The sequence below is a fragment of the Nasonia vitripennis genome (genome assembly GCF_009193385.2).
Source record: "Nasonia vitripennis strain AsymCx chromosome 1 unlocalized genomic scaffold, Nvit_psr_1.1 chr1_random0012, whole genome shotgun sequence".
NCBI classification, from domain to species: Eukaryota; Metazoa; Arthropoda; class Insecta; order Hymenoptera; family Pteromalidae; genus Nasonia; species Nasonia vitripennis.
This window is the reverse complement of record NW_022279600.1, coordinates 1,139,502-1,166,904: the sequence shown is the minus strand read 5'-3', so window position 1 is coordinate 1,166,904 and position 27,403 is coordinate 1,139,502. Positions and strand designations below refer to the sequence as shown.

Below are 27,403 nucleotides of genomic sequence, written 5' to 3'. Positions count from 1 at the left end.
AGATGGCAAATTATAACATATTTTTCGATGGCACAGCAATGGCAAATATTTGGCATGCAATAATAGACTTAAGCTAATGTAATAAAAATAATGAGTTGCAAATCATAACAAAATAATAGAAAAAATAAAAGTATCTCTCTTAATCAATAGTAAACAAATCACCATTTAAAGGCAGCAAAGAAACTAAGTAGTGAGCTTGCAGTAACATCCTATAACCTAATCTTAATAATAATAATGCACATAACTTTGCGGTAAACTTAATAAATAATCATATAGGCGCTGTTTAAATGCACCCAGAGATATGCTTAGCCTAATAGTTGTAGGGATATAATCCCAGAAGTGCATACCATTCACAGTAAAAGAATTGCGAGAAATCTCATTAGGCAGCGCAAATAAATCAGCAAGGTAACCGGGCCGCTTGTAAACCAAAACTTATACAAAGTAATACCTAAATAATAATTGCGCCGGTGGTTAAGTGATAGCCAGCCCAACTTGGCATAGTAAGGGCCAAGCTCAGAGTCTTTCCTAAGGAAAAAGATAAAGAGTACCGCAGAATTACAAAGCCTTTGATTGATTTGATAATCCGGAAGGTCCATATAAACAAGACAAGCGTAGTCAATATACGGTAGAACTAGCAAAAACGCAAAGACGCGAGGTACCTTTGACGCGCGCAGAGAGCTCTCTTACCACAATATCGCAATGAAATAAGCTGCAGCTGAAGAAGACGCTGAGCTGGCCTCGCCGTAGTCCGCCGCTTCTTCCGCCCTGATCCCTGAAGTCTGGAAGCCGGGCCTGGGGAGCGAGAAGATGGTCCGTAACCCCCCCAAAGCACACTTAACCTAACACCTCGAGGCACACACCCGCGAACGACGCGATCGCGAAATTTCCGCAAAACGCAAGAACAAGAAGATTTCAAATTCACTTTACAAAGCAAACGTAGAAAAGCGCAAGGAAGCCAAACGTGCGAGTCGTTTGGCGGTCCTAACAGGAGTGAGCGCGCGCGAGCACACTACTTAACTGATTAAAAATGAACTGAACATCCCGCCCGCCTTCGTCTAACAGACGAACTAACTACCTGGAACTTATTCAAGTCTTCTTACCCCCTTCCTCGATATGCAATGGACAAAGACGAGCAACGTGACGACGAAGAGAAGTAGTAGCAGTCTTCACTGTAACCACACGGACAAGATCATCGGGACCTGGATGCACCTCCACGATTCGTCCTAACGGCCATTTGGATGGAGGAACAAGCCTACCTACGCAAAAAGTCTCGGTGGGATTCCTCCACTTTTCTCGCTGCTGCAAATGGAGGAGGTATTCCGACGACCAACGATTCCAAAATTGATTACTTATCCGCTGCAGCAGATGAAAACGATTTAAACGATTCTGTGGCACGTCCGGCGAATCAGCATCTGGAATCAGCGCTGAGGTACTCCCTGTCAAAAAGTTAAAAGCCTCAACGCATGAAGGTCATCAATGTCGGAAGTCGAAGCCCCTAATGGACGAGAATTAAGACACGCTTCTATCTCAACGAGAATTGTCGAAAGCTTCTCGAACGTGAGAGTGTGTTCGCCTACGACCCGCTTCAAGTGGTGCTTTACAGACTTCACACCGGCTTTCCACAAACCTCCGTAATGTGAAGCGCTAAGGGGAATGAACACCCACTCCATTCCGTCATTCGTAAGAACCGAAGCAACCTTCTGATGAAAATCTAAAGCCCGCTGTAACATCGCCTTCAGCTCGTTGTCCGCTCCGTTGGTGGCGTTATTGCTGTAGAGCTTCTGGCACGAATCAATGGTACGCACTGATAAAGTGGCTGTCGTCAGATCGCTCACCAACTTCAAATGTATCGTTCGGGTGGAAAAGCAACCAAAGACAACGATGTACCCCTTGTACGATTTGTGTCCTCGACCCTTCGTTGTACGAACCTGAATGGGACCAGCGTAGTCCAACCCTGGAATTAAAAACGGCCTACTAGCATGCACTCGATCGGCAGGAAGATCTCCCATTAACTGTTGAGCTGATTGAGGCTTGACCTGCTGACACGTCACGCACTTGTGAATCATGGACTTAACTAGCTGCTTCCTGCCCACAATCCAGGCCTACTGCATCAGAACGCTGGAAGTTAACGTAGGTCCACCATACAAGCAAAGTCGATCAGCAGACTATACGAGATCTGAATCCTGCGACAAAATCGGTGGATCCTTGCGATCAAAGGACAGGCTGGAGTGAGAAAGTCGACCTCCTACTCTTAAAATATTATCCTTGCTAATAAAAAGATTTAATTGACTGAGCCGATTGCCCTTCGGCAATCTCCCTCCAGCCTTCAACGCTTCATGACTGCAAAACTGCTCTCCTGCGATAAACGAATGACAATGCTGCGAACTTCCGCTAACTCCGACAGCGTGAGAAATTCAGGAAGCAGTTCCTGAGCCCCTTTTCGCATGTGATAATTAAGAATAGGACGTCTAGCAAACGCAACGACTCGAATTAAGCGGGACAACGAAGAGAACTTGGTCAACAACTCCTGTTCCGACCGTACCTTCTTCGTATGGTGCGCTCTCCGAGTCTCTGCTGACTGTGGCCACTCGTTCGGAGCTTGTGAAAGCTAGCAGGTCCATGCCACCACAGACTAGTCCCTGCTAGCTCCGCTGGTCCGGAACCTCGAGTCGCCAAATCCAACGGATTCTCCTTAGTAGGTACGTGCGCCCGCGTCGCCGGCGGCAACTTGGTTTGAATGTACGACACCCTATTTGCAACGAAGGTCTTCCAATGACAAGGATGCTTTCGGAACCATGTAAGAACAATCTGACTGTCCGACTAAGCAAAAACCGGAGTCGCATTAAGAAAATCGAATTTCCTAACTTGGCAAAGGAGCTTAACGAGAAGCGCAGCTCCGCAAAGCTCTAAGTTAGGAATATTGACCGTCTTTACCGAAGAAACCTTCGTCTTGGCAGCTAGAAGAGACACACTGAATGTGCCGTCTCCCTTGTCGACTCGCAGATATACAGCATAAGCTCGAAAAGATGCGTCTGAGAAACCGTGTAGCTGGTACGAACGAGTGGAAGTGACACTTAAACACCTATCGATTGACAAGGACGGCAGCTCGGACAACGACTCACAATAAGCATACCATCGCTCGCGAAAATCCTCAGGCAGAGGAGTGTCCCAATCGCACTTCTGGATCCACAAATCTTGCTTCAAAATTTTCGCAGATACTGTAACTAGCGAATGCCACCCGAATGGATTAAATAAGCGAGCGATATTGAAGAGAATGAAGTGCTTAGTCGAAGCCTCCGACAGCTCGGCGATATCTGAAACGGAGAATCGAAACTGGTCCTGAGCAGGATTCCAGTGAACGCCGAATGTTTTGACTGATTCATCCATATCGATCTTCTTTGCCGGGCCCTGTCCTGTCTGTAAGGGAAGCAGCTCTGGATGTTTGGCAGCCTATTTGTCGAGAGAAAAACCTGCTGAACCTAAGAGCTTTGTAAGCTCGACCCTCTTCTGAACCGCGGTGGAAAGCTCGTCTGATTCAGCGAAAGTATCGTCTACATACGTCTCGGTTTTGAGGCATTTAGCACCGAGGGGAAATCGAGCGCCCTTGTCCTCTACTAATTGCTGCAACGTGCGAATAGCTAAAAACGGAGCACAAGCCGTCCCATATGTGACTGTCGTCAAGCGATAATCGACAGGAGTAGAATCAGCAGTAGGAGCCCAAACGATCCTCTGAAAGTCCTGATCCTCGCGCTGCACTTTGATTTGCCTAAATATCTTAACAATGTCCGCTGTAAACGCAAATAAATATCTACGCCAGTTGAGAAAAATCAACGCAAGGTCACTTTGGAGAGGAGCACCTGTAAACAAAAAATGGTTAAGAAACCAACCATCCCGACTGCGTCTGGAGGCGTCAAAAATAACCCTAAGCTTCATTTTTGACAATAAATACAGTTGCAAGTACCATGCACCTTCTCGCCGAATCTCCGACTCTGGAACTCGAACCATGTGCCCTAAATCCAGTTGAGAAAAATCAACGCAAGGTCACTTTGGAGAGGAGCACCTGTAAACAAAAAATGGTTAAGAAACCAACCATCCCGACTGCGTCTGGAGGCGTCAAAAATAACCCTAAGCTTCATTTTTGACAATAAATACAGTTGCAAGTACCATGCACCTTCTCGCCGAATCTCCGACTCTGGAACTCGAACCATTTGCCCTAAATCCTCACACTCCTTCAGAAATTCTCGATACGCATGAGCGACCTTGGGATCTCGAGCAAAGCGACGATGCAACGACTGGAGCGATCCAAGAGCCATTTGCCTTGTCTCACCTGCAACCGAAGGTATTTGAGATTTTAACGGGAGATGAACCCCGTATCGACCCTGCGAATCCCTGGTGTGAGTCTCCTTGAATAATTTTTCGCAGGCTTTGTTCTCCGGTGTTAACTTACAAAACGACTAATGAAGTCGAATGACCAGAACCTCTGCAGCATTAGGTCCAGCTCCTGCATCGAAGCGCAGTGCAATACCTGCAACGGTGTAGGAGAAGTATGAGACTCCGCCCGCCGTGAATCCTTTGCCTGTAAAACTCCGAAAACTATCCAACCAAAAGCCGTATCCTGAGCGACAAGCTGTGAACAAGGAAAGCGTCTCAAGCCCGATCGGAGCAACTGACCGTACACATCAGCACCGAGAATTACATCGATCCTGTTAGACAAGAAAAACTCCGGATCTGCAAGGGTGAGCCCTGCAAACTGCTTGAGGTCGAGATCTTTAATACTATCGACTGGAAGCTGCGATGTTAATCGAGGAAGAATGAGCGCCTCTGTAGTGATCTGGAAGCTTGTGTCGACCCTGGATTTTAAAACAAGCTGAGTTCTCAAACGCGCTGTGTCCGCTTCACTAGCGCCAAGTCCTGTCAATGGTACGCAAGTGTGCTCTTTTTAGATCTCCAACAGCTGGACAATCGACTCCGAAACGAATGAAGCCTCTGATCCTTGATCCAAGAGTGCTCGTACAAAGGTGCTGTCTCCTCTCGGACCTACTATCTGCACCTTCGCTGTAGCCAAAACAATTTTCCGCTTTGGAAACGTAACTCCTGCTGCATGCAAACTCACGACAGATTTCGAGCCAGAGCCGCCCGCCTGGGAATTATCGAAATTCTGCTGCCCAGCCTGCGAGTTTCCCTGGAATTTAAGATGCAAGAGTATGTATCCTTCTGATATTTTTTCGTTATACCATTCAAAAAATCCTGCTCTGTCTTTTGTATGCATTGTACCTGGTGAGTATGTATCTGACGGTGGAAGTGGACCCACGTACGATTGATTTTCAGGTGTATTAAATAAATGTGGAAACATTTCAATTTCTAATAAACCATAAGCTTTTGGTAAACTACTTAAATGGATGTGAAAATAGTTCAAACTGTCTATAAATCTTACATTTAAGATTTCTATTATAATTATTTTTGAACCATTTATCACCACGGATGATGTGACACGTTGTTCGTAGTATTTTTCGACAATATCTTTGAATACAAATTGGGCATCGAACCCTTGCGAGTTATGAGCGATACAAATTACTTTTTTAAATTGCTCTCTTAGTGCTAATGCAAGATCGATAAATTGTTTAACAGGATTATTTTTGAATACGTGTTCACGAATACCACGTTGATCACACCTGATATGTCGTCAATCTCTAAACAATACGTACGATTGTTGCACAACACATAAATTTGGTACATGGATTGTTTTATTCTTATCTCTAAGCACCTCTGATGTTTGTTGAGTCTCAAAATCATAGAAGAGAAATAACACTCTTTCTAAAGTTTCCTTCGATTTATAAGGGCCATACGTAGGACATATGATTTACCGGCAGATTTAATTTACATGTCGACCAAACAGATACCCCACATTCATGCTCTTTACCTTTATTTAGACGTATCATTTTAAAACAAGATTAACAAAATTTTATTTTCTAACAGACACTGCTATTTTTATTAAATGATCCTTTTCTTAGATGATTTTCAAAACAAGAATTGCCGAAAAATGATCAGTTGCAAACAACACATGCCCTAGAATTTTCGGTCATATCGCATGATGGTATCGTCATACATTTGTAACATTTATTAGAACATCTATGATCTTAAGGATGTGCCAGAATAATTAGAAATAAACAAATATTTATAACACATACAATACTTACGAGTATTCTGTTGCTGTATCGACGGATGAGGCAACGTTTCATTTGCGTATTCACAACGATTAATAAAATCATCGCCTTCGTGATCGTCCAGCATTTGATTTATTACTATAAGTAATAAATTTTATCAATTCTATGTAAAAATAAATTTTATAATTGATAAAGTTTGAGTACTTACAATGGCGTCTGATCAACTCGGCAGCTAGAGAGTCTTGATGATCGTTTCGTTGTCTGACAGTCTCTACAACTATGGTAAGCATGTCCTTGTTGTGAAAGAGACCTATATTAAACATGTACCGAACTGTTGCTATACGACAACGTAGTAGTAAAAAATGCAATTTTTTGCATAATATGTGTAAAGGCAAACGATCTAAATCATTACTCTACACAGAGGCACACATTGTACGAATGTGTGGTTCGCGAGCGTTTGCAATACGAAAATCGGATCGCAAGACTTTTACTAAGTGACTCAGTGTAGCTCGAAACATTATGACACACACTGATGTAGATCGTCAAGTCTAAAACACACTGGCGAATCGCTGGTAAAAGCTCTCCTTAAATACTGGCTGTGTTGTTATTCGCTGTAGTGTCGGGGGTAACTCGTCAGCGAAATCAAAGCTACGAAGAATTTCTTTAAAATGTTTTGGCAACATATTTAATTTCACCCTAGCCTCGTTATGTGATACGAAAAAAGTCTTTCGTGTAATGTAATAGAAGCTAAATCTTTAAATTTCATTAATTTCTGCAAAAAATTTAAACTGATTCTCGCTAAGGTTATAGATACTTTGCTTATTGCGTAAAAGTTCACGTTGACCTAGAGGGTGACGGAAAAATTCTTTCACATAATACAAGCAGCTACATCTTGGATTTCTTCTAATTCTGCAGAAAAAAGTTTGGCACATAAAAAAGAAAAAGCGCAACACTTATGCGAGGGTATGCCGTTTAAGCAGAAAAGTGATCTGGATGTTATGTGATACGTGATAGCAGACGGACTTTCCATAACCAGGGAGGCATCTTTGAGACATTAGTCTTAAAGATGCTTCTGTAGGATGAGCAACCAGACGAAAACGTTGGCGAGCCAACACATCAAGAAGTACCCGTTTTAGAAAAGGCTGTGATACCGCGCCTAATTTCGTGTTGTTATCAAAATTATATGTGCGACGAAAACGTGATTATCCAATAAATAATTTTTCCGAAAAATGTATCCCATGTAGTTATTGAATTGCTATTCTGGAAGGATCATTACCGCTACTACAGCTTTACGCGGTCAAGTTTTAAATAAGCTAAAAACTACTTCTGCATGCAAAATGTGGCTGAAAACTGGTTTACGGTCAACACAGGGAATAGCTGTGGTTGACCGAAAATCGAATATACCAACCCATGTTCTTGCATACTATACAGCGGAAAAAGGGTGCATTCTATCCTTAAATTACATACGTCAAATAGAGCGACAGCGTAATAAGCGTTTTATATATCGTTTGTAGTAAAGTGAGAAAAAACGTAGACACGTGTCGGCTACTTAATAACTTGGACGTGTTGTTTGTGTGTGTGTCAGACTCAGTCATGATTGTCTGGTAACCGATCCTGCGGTATGCCTATAAGCGTGGTCCAAGGGATGAGCGCTGCAACATCGTCTCAGTCCGTCACGAAGTCTACAAGCTTTGCAGCTAATTAGTTATACTACAGATTGTTTTCATTGCAATAAAAAAAGTATGGCATTAGCCACGTGTTTCTTAAATAATAAAAATGTTGTGATAGACAGTGAAGTTAACGAAAGCAAGTTTGAAACGTACACTAATTTTATTATCGGTTTTGTGTTCGGGTGCCAAAAACTAGATCCGTATAAAAAATTTGTAAAATTTAATAGTCGTTCAGAAGAAGAAGAAGAAAACGTAGAAGAGGAGGAAATAGAGATAGATTTTGAGGCAGTGCTTGAACTGATTCTTAAGATAGAAGAACGTAAAATTGAATTCAAAAGTATGAAAATTGAAAATTCTTCTAGATTTCAAAAAAAGAAGAAGATCCATACAAGAAGTAGTTGCTCACAAAAAAAATTCTGCCTGCCAGAGAATGCGAGGTGACAAGAAACGACAATTGCGCCTTGTGCAAGCGCAAATTCTGGCTAAAAAAACAAAAATGGCAGTTTTGTGAAAAATGTTGTGCGTGGATTTGTTTTAAATGTAATTGCGCGTGTCGCAAAAAATTTATTTATTTATTATTTAAAAATCTGTGTTGATAAGTTTATTATTTCTAAAAACATAATATGTTAGTGTAGTAGTAGTAGTGTAGTAGTAGTGGTGTGAGGACAAGCGAGGACTAGTGCAAGGAGTCTCCAATCACCAAAGTCATCATAGGTAACAGCAATAAATTTTAGAATATTTCATAAAATATAAAAATAAAGATTCGTAGAATGTATCATGTTTTATAAGTAAGTACACGTGTACTTACTTATAAAACATGATAACAGAAAAGAATAAAGCTCTGGATCGCGTTACAGTTCACGCGACAGAAATTCGTGTGAGCGCAAAAAATTGATAAGGAGCCGGCGCAATAGATGCGCAGGCTCAGCAACAGTTCGCCGCCGAGTTCATGCAACTCGCAGCCATGCGCGCGCGTGCGACTGCTCTCTCCCCTTCCACCCCCTCTGCTCTCATCGCTCGATCTATCGGGTCTTGAGTCAATGCAGTAAATGCACGTCTACACCTCTTCTTTTGAATTTGAGTAATCAGAAAAAAACGCGTGTGTTGACAGATGAAAAGCGTGCAGAGTCGATTCCGGGAAGCCACATTGAGAAAAATAGACATAGTAGGGATTACTATACACCATAGTTATTTGAAATATGGTAGTAATCACAGATTTTATAGTAAATATAACAATATTTTAGTAATTGTTACTATATATTTTGGTAAAACTTTTGGTCTTTTTCGTCAGATCTATGGTACAATTGTTATTGTCAGGTTTACTATAAATTGTCTAATGTGTAGAAACCCATTCATGATGTTTAGAACTCAATATTTCTAATTATTATTATATTAAGTATAATAGATTATATTATTAAGTAAATTTGACTATTCGGATATAGTAAAAAAATCATCGATTCAAACCGTTTTTTTTTTAAATGTCTACTATAAATTTATGAGTAATAATTACTATTAATTATTGTTGTATACCTATGCTGCTAGAGTTTATAGTTAAATTCTGGTAAAAGTCACTATATGTTTTTCTCGGTGCGGTGCGCTTTGTGTCGTCGGGCGGGTGAGAGAGGGGAGACAGATCGGGCAAGCGCGAGGCGTGTGATGACGGCCGCCTCTCCGAGTGCGGAGAGGCAGCGCGCAACGTTACCGACCATGTCGAGTAAAACCAAACGCGAGCAAGCTATAGAGTGCGTGTGTGTGAGAAAGAGAGAGCGAGAATTGTATGTGCGTGAGAGAAGGCGGCAAGCGTGGCGGAACGTTCGTATTTAAGTCTGGAATAAAAAGAGATCTAATTGTATTTGATGTGAGTTATTTTCCGACCTTTCCGAATATCCCGATTCGGGTCGATCTAACGGCCCCCCCCCCCCCCCCCCTCCTCCGATATCCAGGCAGAGATTCGGAAAAGTTATAAATTATAGTGCCGCCAATACGGGGCAGTAAAACGAAAGTGAAAATTCGTTTGCAAGTTTTGCCACGTCACAGTCTAACTTAAAATTTAACTTATAATTTAACTTATACATGTTTTACCTATTATTTTACCCCCTTTACAATTTTTTCCTTTTTTTTACCATTTTACTACGGTCAACAATCTTCGATGTTTACTCTACTTTACATTTTTACTATATCCTAATTTGTTTCCTTTTTACTATTTACAAGTTTCTGCCCCTTTTAATCCTTCGGCTCTCGAGCTGGCCACTTTCTCAAAGGAATATGCATACACACACACACACACACATATATATATATATATATATATATATATATATATATATATATATATATATATATATATATATTCCTTCGATCGGTTTTTCCCCTAATATTTTCTCCAGTTCCTTTAAATTCTCACTCTCCTCTCCCGATAGCCTTCTTTCATCTACTTCCCTTACCCATTTTTCCTCTATTTCTTTTCTTGGTTTCCTACATACCCCTATATGTCCTAGGTTTTCCTCCTTTTCCCCACATATCCTACACTTGCTGTCCTTGAATCCTTTGCACTCTTCCCTTATTATATTTTCACACTTCAATCTCGCACATTGTTCCTTAACAAAACTACTTACATTCCTATCCTCCCAGTATTTTTCCTCTCCTAATTCTCTTTTCCACTTTTTGTAGTTCGGGCAATATCCTGACTTTTCTATCCTCTCCCAGTATCTTTGTATTTCCTGTTCTAATATTACTCTAATTCATTTTTCTAACCTTTCTCTTATTTCCCCGGTATTTTCTCCTTCTTTAAAATCGTACATCAGTCTTATTAATTCCTTGTCTCCTACCTCCCCCATTGCTTTTTCTAGCTCTATCCCCCGCCTTGATGGATTTTCGTTTAATATTCCTCTCAGTTCTTCCTTAACACATATATACGTCTATCTATCCTTTCCCATTTCTAGTACTTGAACTACATATCTGTTTGCCTTCTTCCTAGTTTCTATCTCTATACTATGCTTCCCTGCCTCCCTCCTCCATATTTATCCCGGTGTGTTGCTATTTATCCCCATCCCCATTTTTATGAACCTTTCTTGAACCCTTTCTATTGCTTCCCTTCTTCCCCATCCCCATATCTCAGCTCCATATAAGCAGCTTGACCTTACTATCACTTTTAATAAGTAAGTCCTCCTTTTTGAGCTTCCTATCCTAGCTCTTTTCCACTTTCCCCATACCATGTTTGTTACGTTCCTAGCTTTCCTCACCCCTTTTTACCTGCAACCCATATGAATTTGTTGTCATAAACCATTGTCCCAGATGTTTATATTCGTTTACTATCTCTAACTCCTTCCCTTCGAACCACCATTTATCTTTCTTGCCTCTCCTCCCTCCCTTTCTGAAACACATGACTTTCGTCTTTTTCGTGTTCAGAGTCATCCTATCTACTTCACAATATTTGCTTAGATTTGTAATTCTTCCCTCGTACTGCTCCTCCCCTTTTTTCTCTTTCCATCTTTCCTATAAATCTTCTATATATATATGCCAAATAAGACCGGACTTAACGGGCAGCCCTGTCTTACTCCCTTGTATGTTTTGAAACTCTCCGTTATCCCATCACCTGTAATTACCTCGTTTTCTGTTTTCCTATATATTATCTTTATCAATTCCAGTACTTTCCCTTTTATCTCAATCCTCTCTATCTTTTCTATTAGTATCTCTCTGTTTACCTAGTCAAAAGCCGTTTTGAAATCGAGTAGCGCCGCATACAATTTCCTTCCCTTACTTTTTATTTGATTTCCTAATATGCCATTCAACGTGAATAGGTAGTCCCTCGTTCCTCTTTTTCCCCTGAAACCAGCCTGACTTTCCTTCAACTTCTTGATTCTAGCCATTCATTTACCCTTCTTGCTATTATATTTGTTAACACCTTGTACCCAATGTCCAGTAGTGATACTCCCCTGTAATTTGGTACTTCCTCCTCTTTGCCTTCCTTAAAGATTGGGCATATTCTTGCCAACTCCCAGTTTTTTACTATCTTCCCTTCCTCCATTATTCCATTTAATATCTTAGTTATTGTAACTATCCATTTAATTGGAAGTCCCTTTAAAAACTCTATCGTTATACCATTTTCCCTGGGGGCTTTATTGTTTTTCATTCCCGCCAGTATTTTTTTCACTTTCCATGGTAATATTTCCCTCCCTAGATTCTCTATTTCCTCCCCTTACTCATTTCTTTTTTTCCCTCTTTTTCCTGGTCTTTTCACCTGTTTTCTCATGCCTATTTATTTCCTCTCTACCTCCCAGTAACCTCTCAAAATGGTCTCTCAACTTTTGTTTTTCTATCATCCCCCCTTTTCTTTCTTTCCTAGGCCTAAACCCTCGTATTGCCTCCCAGAATTCATTTAAATTTCTGCATTTTTTTACTCTCTCCCACCTTTTTTTCTGCCCATTGCCTTTTTTTCTCTCTCTCTCTCTCTCTCTCTCTCCTTAATTTTCTTAGAATCGCCCTTTCCTTTCCTAGCTTTTCTTTTTCTTTTTCTTTTTCCCTCTCTCCTTTAGTTCCTATCTATCGCTTCAGTGCTTTGAACACCTTCTTTTTATGTTCTTTTATTTCCTAACTATTTTCTATTGTTTTTCCCCTACCCCTCCCCCCGCGTTCGATTTTAGATTTAGCATTTCTGCCGTGTCCCCTATTTCCCTCTTTAACTTGCCCCAACTTTCCTGTTTGCTCCTTTCTTCCTCTTTTAACGCTTTCCCCCTTTTTTCCTGTTACATTCCTATACTCCGCACCCCGTCTCTCCTTCCATTTAAATCTTTTATTTTTACCCTCCTTCCTCTCTCTTGTAGCTATATCTTTTTTTCCCCCATTTTCTATTGAGAAGGCTATCGGAAGATGGTTCGATTCTATACGCTTTATGATTTTCATTTCTTTTATTATGCTTCCCTTCTCTATTTCTATCTCCATCACCAGGTCGAGCACCAAACCCATTCCCTTTCCAATAAATGTTATCCCTCCTTCTTCGTCCGTTTTTGTAGTTCCATTTCTTAACACTAATCCTAGTTCTTCGCATATACACATCTTTTAAAAAGCATATTCTTGAATTCTTGATCTATTTGATTGACAACAAACTACTATTGTTTTGGACATTGATCCCATTGAGCATATAATCGTATAGCATTATTATATATATATATATGGGACGTTTCACGTCAACCGGACCATCAGTGCACCCAAAATTTGGGTTAACCTAACAAGACGTTTGAGGTCTCAAAATGATCGTCTGGTCAAGGGCTTTTGAAAAAGTTCTGGCCTTTTCAAAAATCCAATGTGGCGCATAAAATATGGAGCCTGAAACCCACGTTTTCATAGCGCATTCAACAAAAACAATAGTAAAAATGTTCTAATTTGTGAAATATCCCACCAAAAAGCATGTACAACTCATGATAGGACATATTATTGACAATGCTGACGGAATTCCAAAATCAAAAATGGCGAAATCAAAATGGTGGACATTATACCTCCACCAAACCCATTTTACCGCAACAAATGATTTTTGATCAGTTTAAAGTATCGATATGGGGGTTTTCAGGGTCACTGAATCTTATTTTAACCTCGACATTTCAAAATTCGAAATGGTGAATCCAAAATGGCGGACATTATACCACCACCAAACCAATTTTACCGCAACAAATGATTTTATATCACTTTAAAGTATCGATATGGGGTTTTTCGGGGTAATTGAATCTTAGCTTGACCTCGAAATTTCAAAATTTAAAATGGTGGATCCAAAATTGCGGACATTATACCGCCACTAAACCAATTTTACCGCAATGAACGATTTTAAATCAGTTTAAAGTATCGGTATGGGAGTTTAAGGGGCCGCTGAATCTTATTTTAACCTCGAAATTTCAAAATTCAATATGGCCAATATAAACTGGCGGATATTTGTCATAACCCACCCGCAGGCTCTCTCGCGAAAAGCCCTTGCTGACGCGCAACCCGCCGAACACGCCACGCACGCTGCAGCGCTTATCACCACGGCGATAGTACCGCAGCGCGCCGCTAGGCGGCTGCGCATTACCCACAAGTGAAGTAGCGTCGCGTTGGGCACATAAGGAGGCCGGGTCCAGCGCTGTACCTCGCCCCTCTTCCAACAGCCTAATGCTGCAAGTACACGGCTCGTGTCCAATGACAACTTGTGCAAAGACTTCAGCAAATAAAACTGTTTTGTGGGAAAGGAATTTATTGCTTTCAAGTGATTTATTTCATCCCTCTTTTTTACCTACACCCCCAACCCCTTCCCACGTTTAGCAACCCATAGAAAGGAATATTTTGTTCAAGGAATGCTTTCTTCATCGGCGACTTTTTCTCCAACAGTCTTTTTCAAGATAGTTGGTGAGCAAGTCCATCAGCGGCTTTATTCATCGGCGACTTTTTCTCCAACAGTCCTTTTTAGGATAGTTAATAGGTACATTGGCGACTTCTTCTTCAACATCCTTTTTAAGGCAGTTGTTGAGTAAGTCTTACTTTATCGGCAACTCCTTGTTCAACTGTACTAGCCGTAATTTTGTTATTTCTAACATTTTTTTGTTTTGGTTGTGCTTTCTCATATCCTACAACAATGTCTTCTCCTGCGAAAAAATATCGTATCGATAGATGCGTTAATCCATTTGATATTAATACAGGACACAGCAAATCTCTTAGGAAGATCTCCAAAGAATTTCAAGATGTCTATCCTGATTATCCAACATCTTCACTGTGATACATGTAGAAAATCCTTTTACAAACTACATGATTTGTCATCTCCAAACGTCAGTATGAGTGTTGATTTTGAATCAGAGACTGACTCACTTTCGGTTTCAAACACGGATGCACCTATGCAAGATGATCTTATAGATATTTTAACTGGAATTAAAAACAAATTCCAATCCCTGCCTGAGAACGATCCATTACGTGTCAGTATTCTTACTATTTTGCCCGAACACTGGGCAATACGTAAAATTATGAACCAATTTGGTGTGTTTCACAGAATGGCTCGTAAAGCAAAACAGTTAAAAGAATCAGATGGAGTTTTGGCTTCTCCTGTTGCAAAACGTGGAAAAACATTACCTGCAGAAACTACTCAGAAAGTTGAAGATTTTTACGAAAATGATCTTAACAGCAGAATTATGCCAAATAAAAAAGATACCGTCAGTATTTATTTATATGGTGAAAAAATAAAAGTGCAGAAAAGATTATTACTTACTGATATTAAGAACCTTCATAATCAATTTAAAGAACAGTTTCCTGAACATCCGATTGGGCTTACCAAGTTTGCGGAACTGAGACGAAAATGTTGTGTCTTTGCAGGATCCTCTGGTACACACAACGTATGTGTATGTACGATACACCAAAATTTCAAGGCGATGATTGACGCAGTAAATATAGAAAAAATTTCAAACAATATTCTGAAGAAGTATAAAGATTGTTTGAATTTCGTTCTATTTGAGGATCCCAAACCAAGTTGTTATTTGAATGAATGCAAATTTTGTCCGGACATTCAAAAGTTTTCTAATTACGTCGAGTACATTATGGATGAGCACAATATTGATCAAGTCATCTTCAGCACGTGGCAATCCACCGATAGATACACTTTGATAAAACAATGCCTAACATCGCAAGAATTTATTGAAACTTTATGTTCTAACATAGAAAAGTTGATACCTCATCACTTCATCGCTAAGGAACAATCAAAGTTAATTTCTGGGTAGAAAAATAATCTTTCAGATGAAGAGGTTCTTGCTCAATTGGATTTTGCTGAGAACTATGCTTTTACAGCCCAAGATGCTGCACAGGAATTTCATTTGAATAATGATCAAAGTATGATTTTTCCTGCTGTTGTTTATTATAAATCTGAAGGCAAGCTAAAGCATTTCAGTACAGTATCTATGTCCGACTGTACTACTCATGATGCCACTGCAGTATACATAATGCAGCAAAAGTTTATACCTGAAATTCGCAAGGTTTGTGCCACAGTAAAAAAGGTAATATATGCTACTGATGGTGCTAAACAGCATTTTAAAAATCGTTATCAAATGAGTAGTTTAATGAGTCATAAGAGAGATTTTGGTTTTGATGCTGAATGGCACTGTTTTGCAACAGCACACGGAAAAGGTATTTGCGATGGAGTTGGAGCGATAGTAAAGAGAGAAGCTACAAGAGCGAGCTTACAAGCTGCAAAAAATAAAGCAATTCTAGATGTTAAAGCTCTTTATTCATGGGCTAATGGGCGATCATTCAATATAAAATTTTTCTTATACACCAAAAAAGATCACGAACAAACTCGTCAATTCCTAACAAAGAGATTTAAAAACTGTCCACCTGTCACAAACATACAAATGGGGCATGGATTTATCCCAGAAAATAATGAAACGTTGAAAGTCATGCATTACTCAAATATCAATGAACCTAGGAACAGAGTAATTTATGATATCGGCGAAAGCCATTTATCACCAGTAAAAACTCCACGAACGAGGAGCCAGAATTGATAAGAGTGCACAAAATGTCATTAAAGATTGATTCATTTGGCTAAATTATATATTTTTTTCATCCACGCAGGCATATACATATACACAGAACAATAGAAAAATGTAAGTGCAAAAACCCAGACAGATAATTCTAAATCTAATAGACCGGAAAAATATAAGATTCATGTGCACAAATACTGATTCCGATAATACATTTATAACCATTTACCTCGCAAACCCCCATATCGATACTTTAAATTGATCTAAAATCATTTGTTGCGGTAAAATTGGTTTAGTGGCGGTATAATGTCCGCCATTTTGGATCCACCATTTTAAATTTTGAAATTTCGAGGTCAAGCTAAGATTCAATGACCCCGAAAACCCCCATATCGATACTTTAAACTGATCAAAAATCATTTGTTGCGGTAAAATGGGTTTGGTGGAGGTATAATGTCCACCATTTTGATTCCGCCATTTTTGATTTTGGAATTCCGTCAGCATTGTAAATAATATGTCCTATCATGAGTTGTACATGCTTTTTGGTGGGATATTTCACAAATTAGAACATTTTAACTATTGTTTTTGTTGAATGCGCTATGAAAACGTGGGTTTCAGGCTCCATATTTTATGCGCCACATTGGATTTTTGAAAAGGCCAGAACTTTTTCAAAAGCCCTTGACCAGACGATCATTTTGAGACCTCAAACGTCTTGTTAGGTTAACCCAAATTTTTATTTCCCCAAATATATATATAAAATAACACAATCGCGTGTCACCGAGTAGCAGACGAATGTAGGTAAAGTAGATTATAACTGCTGTAACAACTGGCGTATAATACATCTGACCGAAAGTCACGTGATTGAAATTAAAACTAAGAAAAACTAAGAAAAACTATGAAATGTAATTAATTATAGAGAAAAAAAATTTGCTTATAAAAAATAAGAAAAACTATGTGGTTTTTACTTTTTAGTAACTTTTCTGGAATTTCCGCAAAAAATTTACATTATTATTCTAAAAAAATCGTACCCTGGGAATCGAATCCTAGACCTTTTGGTTCAGAGGCAAAAACTTTAACTCCGCGCCATGGTTGTATTGGAAATATAATATTCTTATTGTCCTTATATTGTAATCGAACATTTTGTTCATTTTTGGAAAATTGCGAATCATCAGAGTTAAAAAGAGCTGCTTTCTACGAAATAGGTACAAAAAATCTAGGAAAATTTTTTTAGTTTAATCTCGTAGTTTTAGTATAAATTGACTTACAAATAAATTTTAAGAAAAACTAAGAAATATTAAGAAAACATGATAAAGTTTAAAATTAATTCAGAAAAACTAAGAAAATCTTTTTACAAGATATCAAGTGGCGCGGTAGCGCCACGAAGGCGAGTTTGAGAAGCAGACGAAGCCGCGGCGCCCGTGACATTATTTACTTCTATATTGGTGTTCGGATTTTTCATGACACAGAAAAAAATGCTTATCGTTACTGTTGGTGAATTTTTTTGGCTTATCAGTATGTTTTGTGAGCTAAACTATGGTTTCCAATGAAAATATTTGTTAAAAAGTCGTTTTGTTTAATAATAAACGAGTTTATGTATCACGAATGCTCAAAACAGTATCTCTACTTTTTCTCCTGTGTGGTAGGACCGTAAAGTTGGCTTCCTAGCCTAAAAGTGGTAGGACCGTGGAGTTGGCTGCACAAGATATTATGTGTAATACAGTTGGGTATCGCTTTCCCACAGATTTCTATAAGTTGCACAGAGTAAATGTCTTTACATTGTCTGCTTGAATTTAAGGTTATGTTTTTGAACAGCTGCCGCACTGTTGCTGCGCAAACTTTCTGAGTATTCAAGGTCACTGATGACAGGGCCCAGGAAGTTGATTTCGTGACTTTTTGTGCATACATGCAAATATTGTTCCGCGGTAGCTGGTCCCGCTCGATGTCTAGGTGCCAAGGGTCTTTGATGACGAGGACGTCGATATACATTGCGCGATACGATTTTTGTATCCACTTGGCAATATCGGCCATGAATGCGGTCTAGGGTGACCGATAACGGAGTCAGTGCGCACTGTACTTCTTGGTGCAAAAATGTTCAAATCAGTTATGTTTACTGTTCAGGTACATGCGGTCGACATTGACGCGATCGAGATAGTGCGTTCCATAGCTTTCATTGTCTAAGTGTAAAAACTGATTTTAGACATCAAAAGATTATGGAGCGCATCAACAAGACCCTGTCATCGGCGACCTCACGTAGCTGGATACCATACACGAGAGATATCGATATTCCCGTAATAAAAATTTCAGTGTGCACTACCTGAAACCCATCATCATATATTTTATTTTTAAAATAAATTTAAGGTACATACTTCAATATGTTCTCTTAAAAAGACATGAAATCTCTAAAAAAAAACTTAACCAAAGTAAAAAGGTTAGGCGCGTTTAATGTTTTGCGTATCATCATGAATGTCAATAATTATTATTAGTGTGAAATTACAGATTAAAAAGCAACTGTGATCAATTAAAACAAGTCAAGTTTACAATCATATTATTTTATTTATATTACGACTAACAAAAAATCATTATGTTAAATTAACGGTTCAGTCAAATGATTGGTAATTTAAACTTAAGTAATATATTGATCAATTACAAACAACTCTCAAGATACTTACTACGTAACTTGTCATGCCCCTTACCTTTTGTTCATGGTACATACTTTTAGATTTAAAATATTTCATTTTATTGAAATAACAATTTTACAAGGTTATGTACACAAATGAAATATGCGGAAAGTTACACTTACAACTAGACAACACCATGAATAAAACGTAAGGGGCATGGCAAGTTACGTAGTATCTTGAGAGTTGTTGGTAATTGATCAATATATTACTTAAGTTTAATTTACCAATCATTTGACTGAACCCTTAATTTAACATAATTATTTTTTATTAGTCGTATTATAAATAAAATAATATGATTGTAAACTTGACTTATTTAATTGATCTCAGTTGTTTTTTAATCTGTAATTTCACACTAATAATAATTATTGACATTCATGACGATACGCAAAACATTAAACGCGCCTAACCTTTTTACTTTGGTTAAGTTTTTTTTAGAAATTTATAACAATACTGAAAAAAAAATAAATCTTAGAAAACGTTAAAAAAAATGATGAAGCTTAAGATTAATTTAGAAAGACTAAGAGAAACTAAGAAAAACTAAGAAATGCTAAGAATATTTAATAAATTCGTCCATTAATGTAGAGTAATTCTCAAACATTATTCAAATTTCTTTCAAATTATCAAAATTATTTTTAGTTCTTAGTTTTTTTAGTTTCCATTAGTTTTTACTTTTTCTAGGAAATAGTAATGATTTAAATGCAATCGAGATTTTTGTTGGAGGTTAGAAAACCCAATTTTAAAGTATATAGGATCGCCTCATCCTACATCGAACTTTATCCTTTCTTGCCAGTGCGGCGCTATCGCGCCTCTTGATAATTGTTATAAATGTAAATAAAGAAAATTTTTAATCAATAATATTTTATAGTTGTATTTTGTTAATATAATTAATACTTTAATCAAATAATCGCAAAGAGTTTGAAAACATTTTTTATATTTAAAATTTATTTCCATTTTACTTTATAATTTTAAAACCGGTCCTCTATCCTAGTAGCTATAACTACTTCTATAGAATGTTGGCTGTATTAAATATATTTATTTGTACTTGACGGTAGTTAATTCTCATGGAACGTTTTTGAAATCGTGCTTTTGATTGGTTAGAATTTATCGATCCAGCAATTTGATTTGAGCATTTTAAAAACGTTCCATAAGAATTAACTACCATCGAGTGTACATCTAATATTTAATAGTATATTCAATAATGAAACGTGTCAAATAATTATATATCATTACAATCAATTTGTAAATTGGGGGCGAAGCTAGCGTTTTTTGCAAGTAGTATATTGTGTACCAAGGGCGTAAAGTAGGCTTTTTAAGACGAGTACTGCAATTTTACGAGGCTAAAAAACCCACTTAGCCCTTGGTGCACACCATATCTTTTGTAATTCATGTACTGATTTCCGCGTTTACACACATGCGTAAATGATCATATCATATACAAACACAAACACATACATATACGTATATTTGATGTAAGCTATTGGTCATATTCTTTAAAAAATTTTAGCGGGCGTGTTGCATTTTTTTTTGTCCGGTGAGCGTTTTTCATTTCTTTGCCCTCATATGCCGCATTTGCGGGCAAAAAAAAATTAAAAACGCCCGCTAAAATTTTTTAAAGAAAATGATCAGTAGTTCACATCAAATATACGTATATGTGTGTGTGTTCGTGTATACATGATTATGTACATATGTGTGTGTGTGTGCGTGTGCGTAAACACGGAAATCAGTACATGCGTTACAAAAAATATAGTGTGCACCAAAGGCTAAGCGGGCTTTTTGACCTCGTGTAGTTTAGAGTACTTGTCTTTGGCTCGGAGACGCACTCGCCTTTAAGTCGTACTGCAAACTCTACACTCATCCTAAAAAAGCCTATTTTACGCCCTTGGTACACAGTATACTGTTGTGTAACACATGCACGATTTCCACGTTTTTTAGACCTAAAAAGTGACTCTAAAGTGACCTTTTTTTTTGAACGACTTGAAAAGAGCGCTTTTTGAAAAATTCGTAAAAATGATTAAGACATGTATAAATATAGGTATATGTATCAAATATAAAACTAAACACTTAGAGGTACAGTGTCAAAAAAATTCACCTTAGTTCCTGTTATAGGTACAAAAACGCAGAAAAAATATACGTTACAAAAATCATGGTGTGCGTCAAGGGCTAAGTAGGCTTTTTGACCTCGTATTGATATTGCAGTACAATGCACACTCGGTCTAAAAAAGCCTACTTTTCGCTCTTGGTACACAATGTATTTATTTTGCCCGCTTTTTAGAAAAATATTAATTTTGATGTATTTGCATCATTTATTAATTATCTACTAAAAAATTGAATTTTACTTTTCTATGATGTTTGATCATGAGCGTAGTTGTCGTGTCAAAAATAGTCACGTCAGCCCAGCTCAACACATACGAAGAATACGAAAATATTCCCGCGCGTTAGAATAAATATGGTGTACACCACGGGCTAAGTAGACTTTTTGACATCGTGTAATAGCAGTACGAGTCGAGGCAAGGTAGCACGAATCAAAGGCGAATGCGTCTCCGAGCCGAATATGAATACTATTAACTCCACACTTAGTCTTAAAAAGTACACTTTACACGCTTGGCACACGATATACGTTTGACTTTCGTTTTGAAATTAACTATTATGAGCTTATTTATGCAACAGAATATGAGAAGAAGATAAGAGGCTAGCGAAAAAGAAGAAAAATTTTTACACTAGAATTGATAGATAAAAATAGAGTCAAAATAGAATAAAAAATATTACGATTTGTTGCCGAAAATAAAATCCTAGATTTTAGGTGTATTAGCTAAAGGATGATATTTCTTTTTAATAAAGACTCTCTTATTAAATTAGTTTACTTCAATTTAAAAATTTTGAAATTATAATGCATTATTTATTTTGTATCTACATTACTATATTTTCTATACATTATTTTAAATAAATGTTTCAATCATGTTATAGGTCAAAATGTAGTAAGAGGTCATGGAACAAGAGGAACGTCTAATGACAATGCACGAGTGCGTGGTGGAAGAGGACGCCGATCACGCTCAAAATATTCTTATAATTATTAATGTATTTTTTATCAATAGCAAAATATTAAGAATTAAAAAAAAAGATTTGAATTTTAATTTTAAAATACCTTTTTCATATTGTTATCATATAGAAATAATTTTTAATGAATTTTATAACAACTATGTATTTTATTTCATAGTCCTTAGAGATATAAATAAAAAAACCTAGTATTTCAAAGCCAGTCATTTTTCCTGTAGGAATAATATGTTTCATTTGCTGACGACCTGCGCAGACACTTATGAAGGACAGTTTCGCAATATTTAGCTGCTGAGAAAAGTTCAATTATTTAAAGTCTTAGACACCAGAAGGATACTAACCCTGCCCAAAATTCTCAATAAAATCCCATTAAAGAAAAATTATAATAAACTTAAAACGTGATTATTTCTCGGAAAAAATACAACTGGGCCCTATTCAAAGGGCGAATAAATATGATTCAATGTATACTTTATGACGAGGAACGTCGTTAACTTGACATGATCTCCCCAGCATACAATAATTATATTATTCACTGTAAACTAGTTATATGTTACAGGTGAGCAGCGGCAGAGCAACGAAAGAGAGCACACCGCGACCGACGGTGAGTGGGGGGAGAGAGAGCGAGAGCTTAGCGCGCGAGACTCAGAATACGCGCGATAGATCCATTCGGGCTAGCTAACTAGATACACGGCTTTTCGCTAGATCGCGTTACCTTTTGTGATTTCGATTCTCGAGAGAAGCTTACTCCGATCGATTGCGTGACCTGTGTGTTACCTGCTCCGAGATCTCGACTACCTCGAGGCCCTTTGTGCGACATCACCTTGATCCTATTCAACTTGCGACTACGCCATCTCCCCTGCGAAGGAGACGTCCTGGGGCTTGAGCATTCCCGAGAGCGAGCGAGATCTACGAACCGTAAGTGTCAGCTCTCCACTTCTCTCTTTCTCACTAGCTCTCTCCCAATCTCTAGCTACGCCGTCCATCTGCGTCTCGCACACCCGCGCGTGTGCTCGTATAATTTCTTTTGAAGCACAGACAATATATCTGATTTCTTCTCAACTCGACGCTTGTGTTCGGCGTACGTTATTTCTGCGAACCCGTTTCCCGTCACCTTTAGACAACGTTCCCTGCTGCCTCGCTTCATGATACACGTGCATGAGAGCTGCAGCTAGCCATACTCGACCTTGGCCGGTTTACTGCGAGCCTCGAAAACATCCCGAGGAAACAAGACCTTGTCTTGATTATTACGAGGATTCCCGCGACAGCAGTTGCACTGCACGGAGCTAACGTCTGCGTGACTGCTGTCGAAAACTCCACCTCGTTATAACTTACCTGCAAATATCCATTCAATAGGACTTTATAACAGAAATAAAAGTTAAAATAAAAAAAATTATAGAATTCAATAAGAAAATTTTATCAAATGTTGAACAATAAGAAAGTAATAGGTTTTTATGTAACATCAATCAACATAAATTTCAGAAAAAAAAAATTTAACGGTAAAAATATCTATTAAAATTAAGTATGTGAATAACTTTGAACAGTATTAAAAATCGAAGATCTAATGTGATTGAAAGGAATAATAATCTCTTGCTGATAATTGTAATATCTTTAATAGTTAATGTAACCATAACAATCTTTTTCTATTATTATATTAAAGTGCTTAATTTACCTGTGTGCCGTGAAGCCATTTACATCTTTTCTCAATAACTGACATATTTTATTAGTTTATTTTAATTTAATAATTCATGATAGTAGCTAAACAACGCGGTCCTGCCCCCCCCCCACCACTCGACTTTTTCTTATGCATACACGTAATTTCACCACTACAACTACACGTTATACACGGGTTCTTATGGGCATGCAGTGCCAATCTTTGAGTGTTTTTTTTTCTTAATGTGGCGTAAGCAGAGCAAGCTCTGCACAAGTGGCCCTTCGACACCGTATCCCCACAGGTACTATCGTCGAACAATACTTCCGTGGGGCCCGTTAACTAGCCTTTTTTGGCTTCTCCTTTGAAGTTTGACAATTCCGTACATCCCCCCATCCACCAAGGTGATTAGGGGTTCAGGATCAAACTCGTCTGCTTCCTGCCGCATCGTCCGGTCGTCTACTTTGAGCAGCATCGACCAGCTATCCTCTGGATAGACTTAACCCCGACACCTACGTTCCTCTGCATCGGGTGAGGGAGTCTGGGCTCAACTCAGCAACCTACGTTCCTCAGCATTGGTTTGAGCAGCACTTAGAAGTACTCAACCCTAGCTCCTACGTTCTTCTGCATCAGGCAGGGGAGTGAGAGTTCAACTCTGTGACCTACGTTCCTCTGCATTAGTCCAAAGAGCGTTTTGTATCTATTACCTAATGGCCTTCGTCTAGCAACAGTTTTACTCGGCCGTTTTGCTTTGTCCTTTCCTTCTATTCTCTTTGTAATTTCTAACCTTTTTGATAATAGTCCTTACGCAGTTGTTTACTGCGCACCAGCCATCTTTCGACGCTAGCATAGCTGTCATCATTGACTCAGGAGTCACCGTAGCCTAAAGGTACCGCTCGAGTTCCTCTCATTCCATTTCGTATTCCGAACAGTTGCAGAAGACATGCTCCGCATCGTCGTTTGCTTTTAAACATACCAGGTAAGTTGGATTATCCTCTACCTTAAAGCGGTGTAGGTAGGCTCGAAAGCACCCATGTCCGCTCTAAAACAGCGTAAGGTAGTAATTTACTTCCCCGTGTCATCTATTGGTCCAGCCAACAATACATGGTATGACATCTCCCATTTCCATTGTCTTTGCCACTCAGCTAGTGTTTGTTTCTTTGCGGATTTCTAAACTTTCTTTTGAGTATTGTCACAGCGACGGTTTTCTTCGTATATATTCTTTTATTCTGTTGCTAGAAGGTCAATAGGCGGCATACTTGAAATAACGCACACTGCATCTTCTGATATTGTTCGGTAGGCAGATGCGACCCGCAATGCACTTCTCCTATAAACTGTTGACAGCTTTCGTGCATGGGATTTTACCAACATAGCGCCCGCCAATATTGGGCCATTATATCACATAATTGATGTAGTTACACTGGCTAGGAGTGACCTTCGGCCCTGCGTTGGCCCACCTACATTTCGCATTAGTCGCGATAGTGCAGCACCGACTTTTGCTGCCTTATTGTTCGCCCTCTCAAGATGCTGCTTAAACGTTAGTCTGGCGTCTATGGTGATTCCCAGATACTTAATGGTCGGCTGAGAGTTTATTTCGTGCCTGTCCACTAACAGCGTTATTGTCTCTATTTTTTTTCTAATGGATATAATAATAGCCTCCGTTTTATGGCTAGCAAGCTCAAGTACAGTCTGCTTTAGCCAAACGTGGATTATACTTTCTGCCTCGTTAGCGATTTCCGTCACCTCTTCCTTTTGCTTTGCTACTACCACTACTGCAATGTCATCTGCAAATCCTACAATTGTTGCACCTTTGGGTAGCTCTAGCCTAAGTACGCCATCGTACATGATGTTCCACAATAGTGGGCCGAGCACTGACCCTTGTGGGAACCCTCCGATTACTTGATAGGTTTTCGTGCCGCTCTCTGTGTCATACGAAAGGGTTCTGTCTTTCAGGTAGTCAGACATAATCTTTCTCATATATGCGGGTACTTTTTCCGTAGTGCCTCCTGTTTCTTGCCCCAGGTGGCTGAGTTAGACGCATTTTTAACATCTAGTGTAATGATAGCACAGTACTTCTTGGATCCTCCTTTCCATCTTTGTCCTTCAGTTCTAGTGGTGTCAACTACTAAGTTTATGGCTTCAAGAGTAGAGCGTTTTTTCCAATGACTTGGTCCATTCTAACGCCGTTTATGCGCTCTAAGATCTTGCCCGGGGTGTCCAGCATGCAGAGTGGTCTGTATGAGGAAGCTTCTCCAGGTGGCTTATCTCCTTTTGGTAGTAGCACTAGGCGTTGCTTCTTCCAGTTCTTAGGAAACGTCCCTTTTTCAAGACCTGAGTTGTACAAGTCCACAAAGACATCGGGGCGTGCCTGTATAGCTTTTTTCAATGCAATATTGGGTATGCCATCCAGGCCTGGAGCCTTATTATTCCCAATTCTTTTGCATACAGCCAGTAATTCCTCTGTGGTGATTGCTGGAATGGTTTCGTCATTTGCCTCCACTTCAGGTATAGCTGTTACTTCCAGTTGAAGGGGAAACAGTGTAGTCACAATACGTTCCAGCAATTCCGGGCTTTTGGGGGGGGGGTATAACCTCCCTTTATCTTTTTCATTACCACTTGGTACGGTTGCCCCCAGGGGTCCAGCTCAACCTTGTCCTGTAACTCTTTCAGGCACCGTTGTTTGTTCTCTCGAATTTTCCTCTTGAGTATCCGTTTAGCATTTATTTCTTTAACATGACCAGTCTTGTAGTATTTCTTCCTAGCCCGCTGTTCCCGTCTTCTGGTTCGATGACACTCTTTGCGGGCCGCGTCGATTTCTGTTTCCCACCAGTATACTGGCGGTCGTCTATTGTTGGGAGTAATCCTTGGCATTGTTGCGTCGCAGGCTTGGGTAATATTTCCCATTACCTGCTCGACCTTATCATTGGCAGATCCAGACAGCTGTATTTTTTCTAGAGCCAACACTCTAAATAACATCTTAGAGGCTCTAGCTGACATTCGCAAGAAACAGGAGAAATCCCTACAGTCTCAAAAGAAGATGGCGAAAATGATGACTGAGATTGAGCAAAGGTTATCTACTCGCATTAAAAATGCTGAGTCAAACAGCAGCGAGCTGTAGGCTGAATTAGAAAAACCGTAATCAAGGAGCCTTACGTATCCGCAGCTAGTCAACAATAACAACAGCGGCACACCTCATGACGGCAACTCCGAAGAACTAGCCTACCTTTGCAGGAAAATATTCGTCATTAAGAGGCAGCAGGTGCACACTAACAATGTTGTTTTTGTTGTTACGGGACTTCGTTACACCGAGAAATCCTCACTGCGACTGCCTGCCTATGCGGTGCTCTCTGCGCTAGATCCCACGGTCCTTCAGCGTGATGTTGTAAGGGTGAGAAATATAGAAAGATTGGACACGGCCGCTGACAACTCGGCCAGAGACAGCAAAACACCACCTCTTGCTGTCACACTGGTATCCCATGCCCTCGCCCGCTTTATCATTGCTGCGAAGGCTAAGAAGCGCAAGCCACACAACGAAGTTCGATGCTGATCTGCTAGAGGAGGCGCGAGCCCTAGCCTCAGACCATTAGGGGCTTATCAACATCAACCCGCTTCTTCCTCTAGAGGTGCATAAGCTTCCGGTCAGGGCCAATCTAGAGGTCTAGAAGAAAGAGGGATGTTAAACCTACGTGAGAAACGGCAGACTCTAGATCCG

General features: G+C 39.2%; 1 protein-coding gene across 5 annotated transcripts in view; it reads left to right on the top strand.

Annotated features, from left to right (window-relative positions):
• Window positions 1-22,109, top strand: part of LOC100679291 (nucleoprotein TPR) — a 344,349-nt gene extending 322,240 nt beyond the window's left edge. For all 5 annotated transcript variants that reach the window (XM_031921530.2, XM_031921529.2, XM_031921528.2 and 2 more), the window contains one exon: window positions 21,957-22,109. In XM_031921530.2, coding sequence (XP_031777390.1) covers window positions 21,957-22,066 — 110 coding nt within the window. In that variant the 3' untranslated portion in view covers window positions 22,067-22,109. The remainder of the gene's footprint in view (window positions 1-21,956) is intronic.
• The last annotated feature ends 5,294 nt before the right edge of the window (window positions 22,110-27,403 follow it).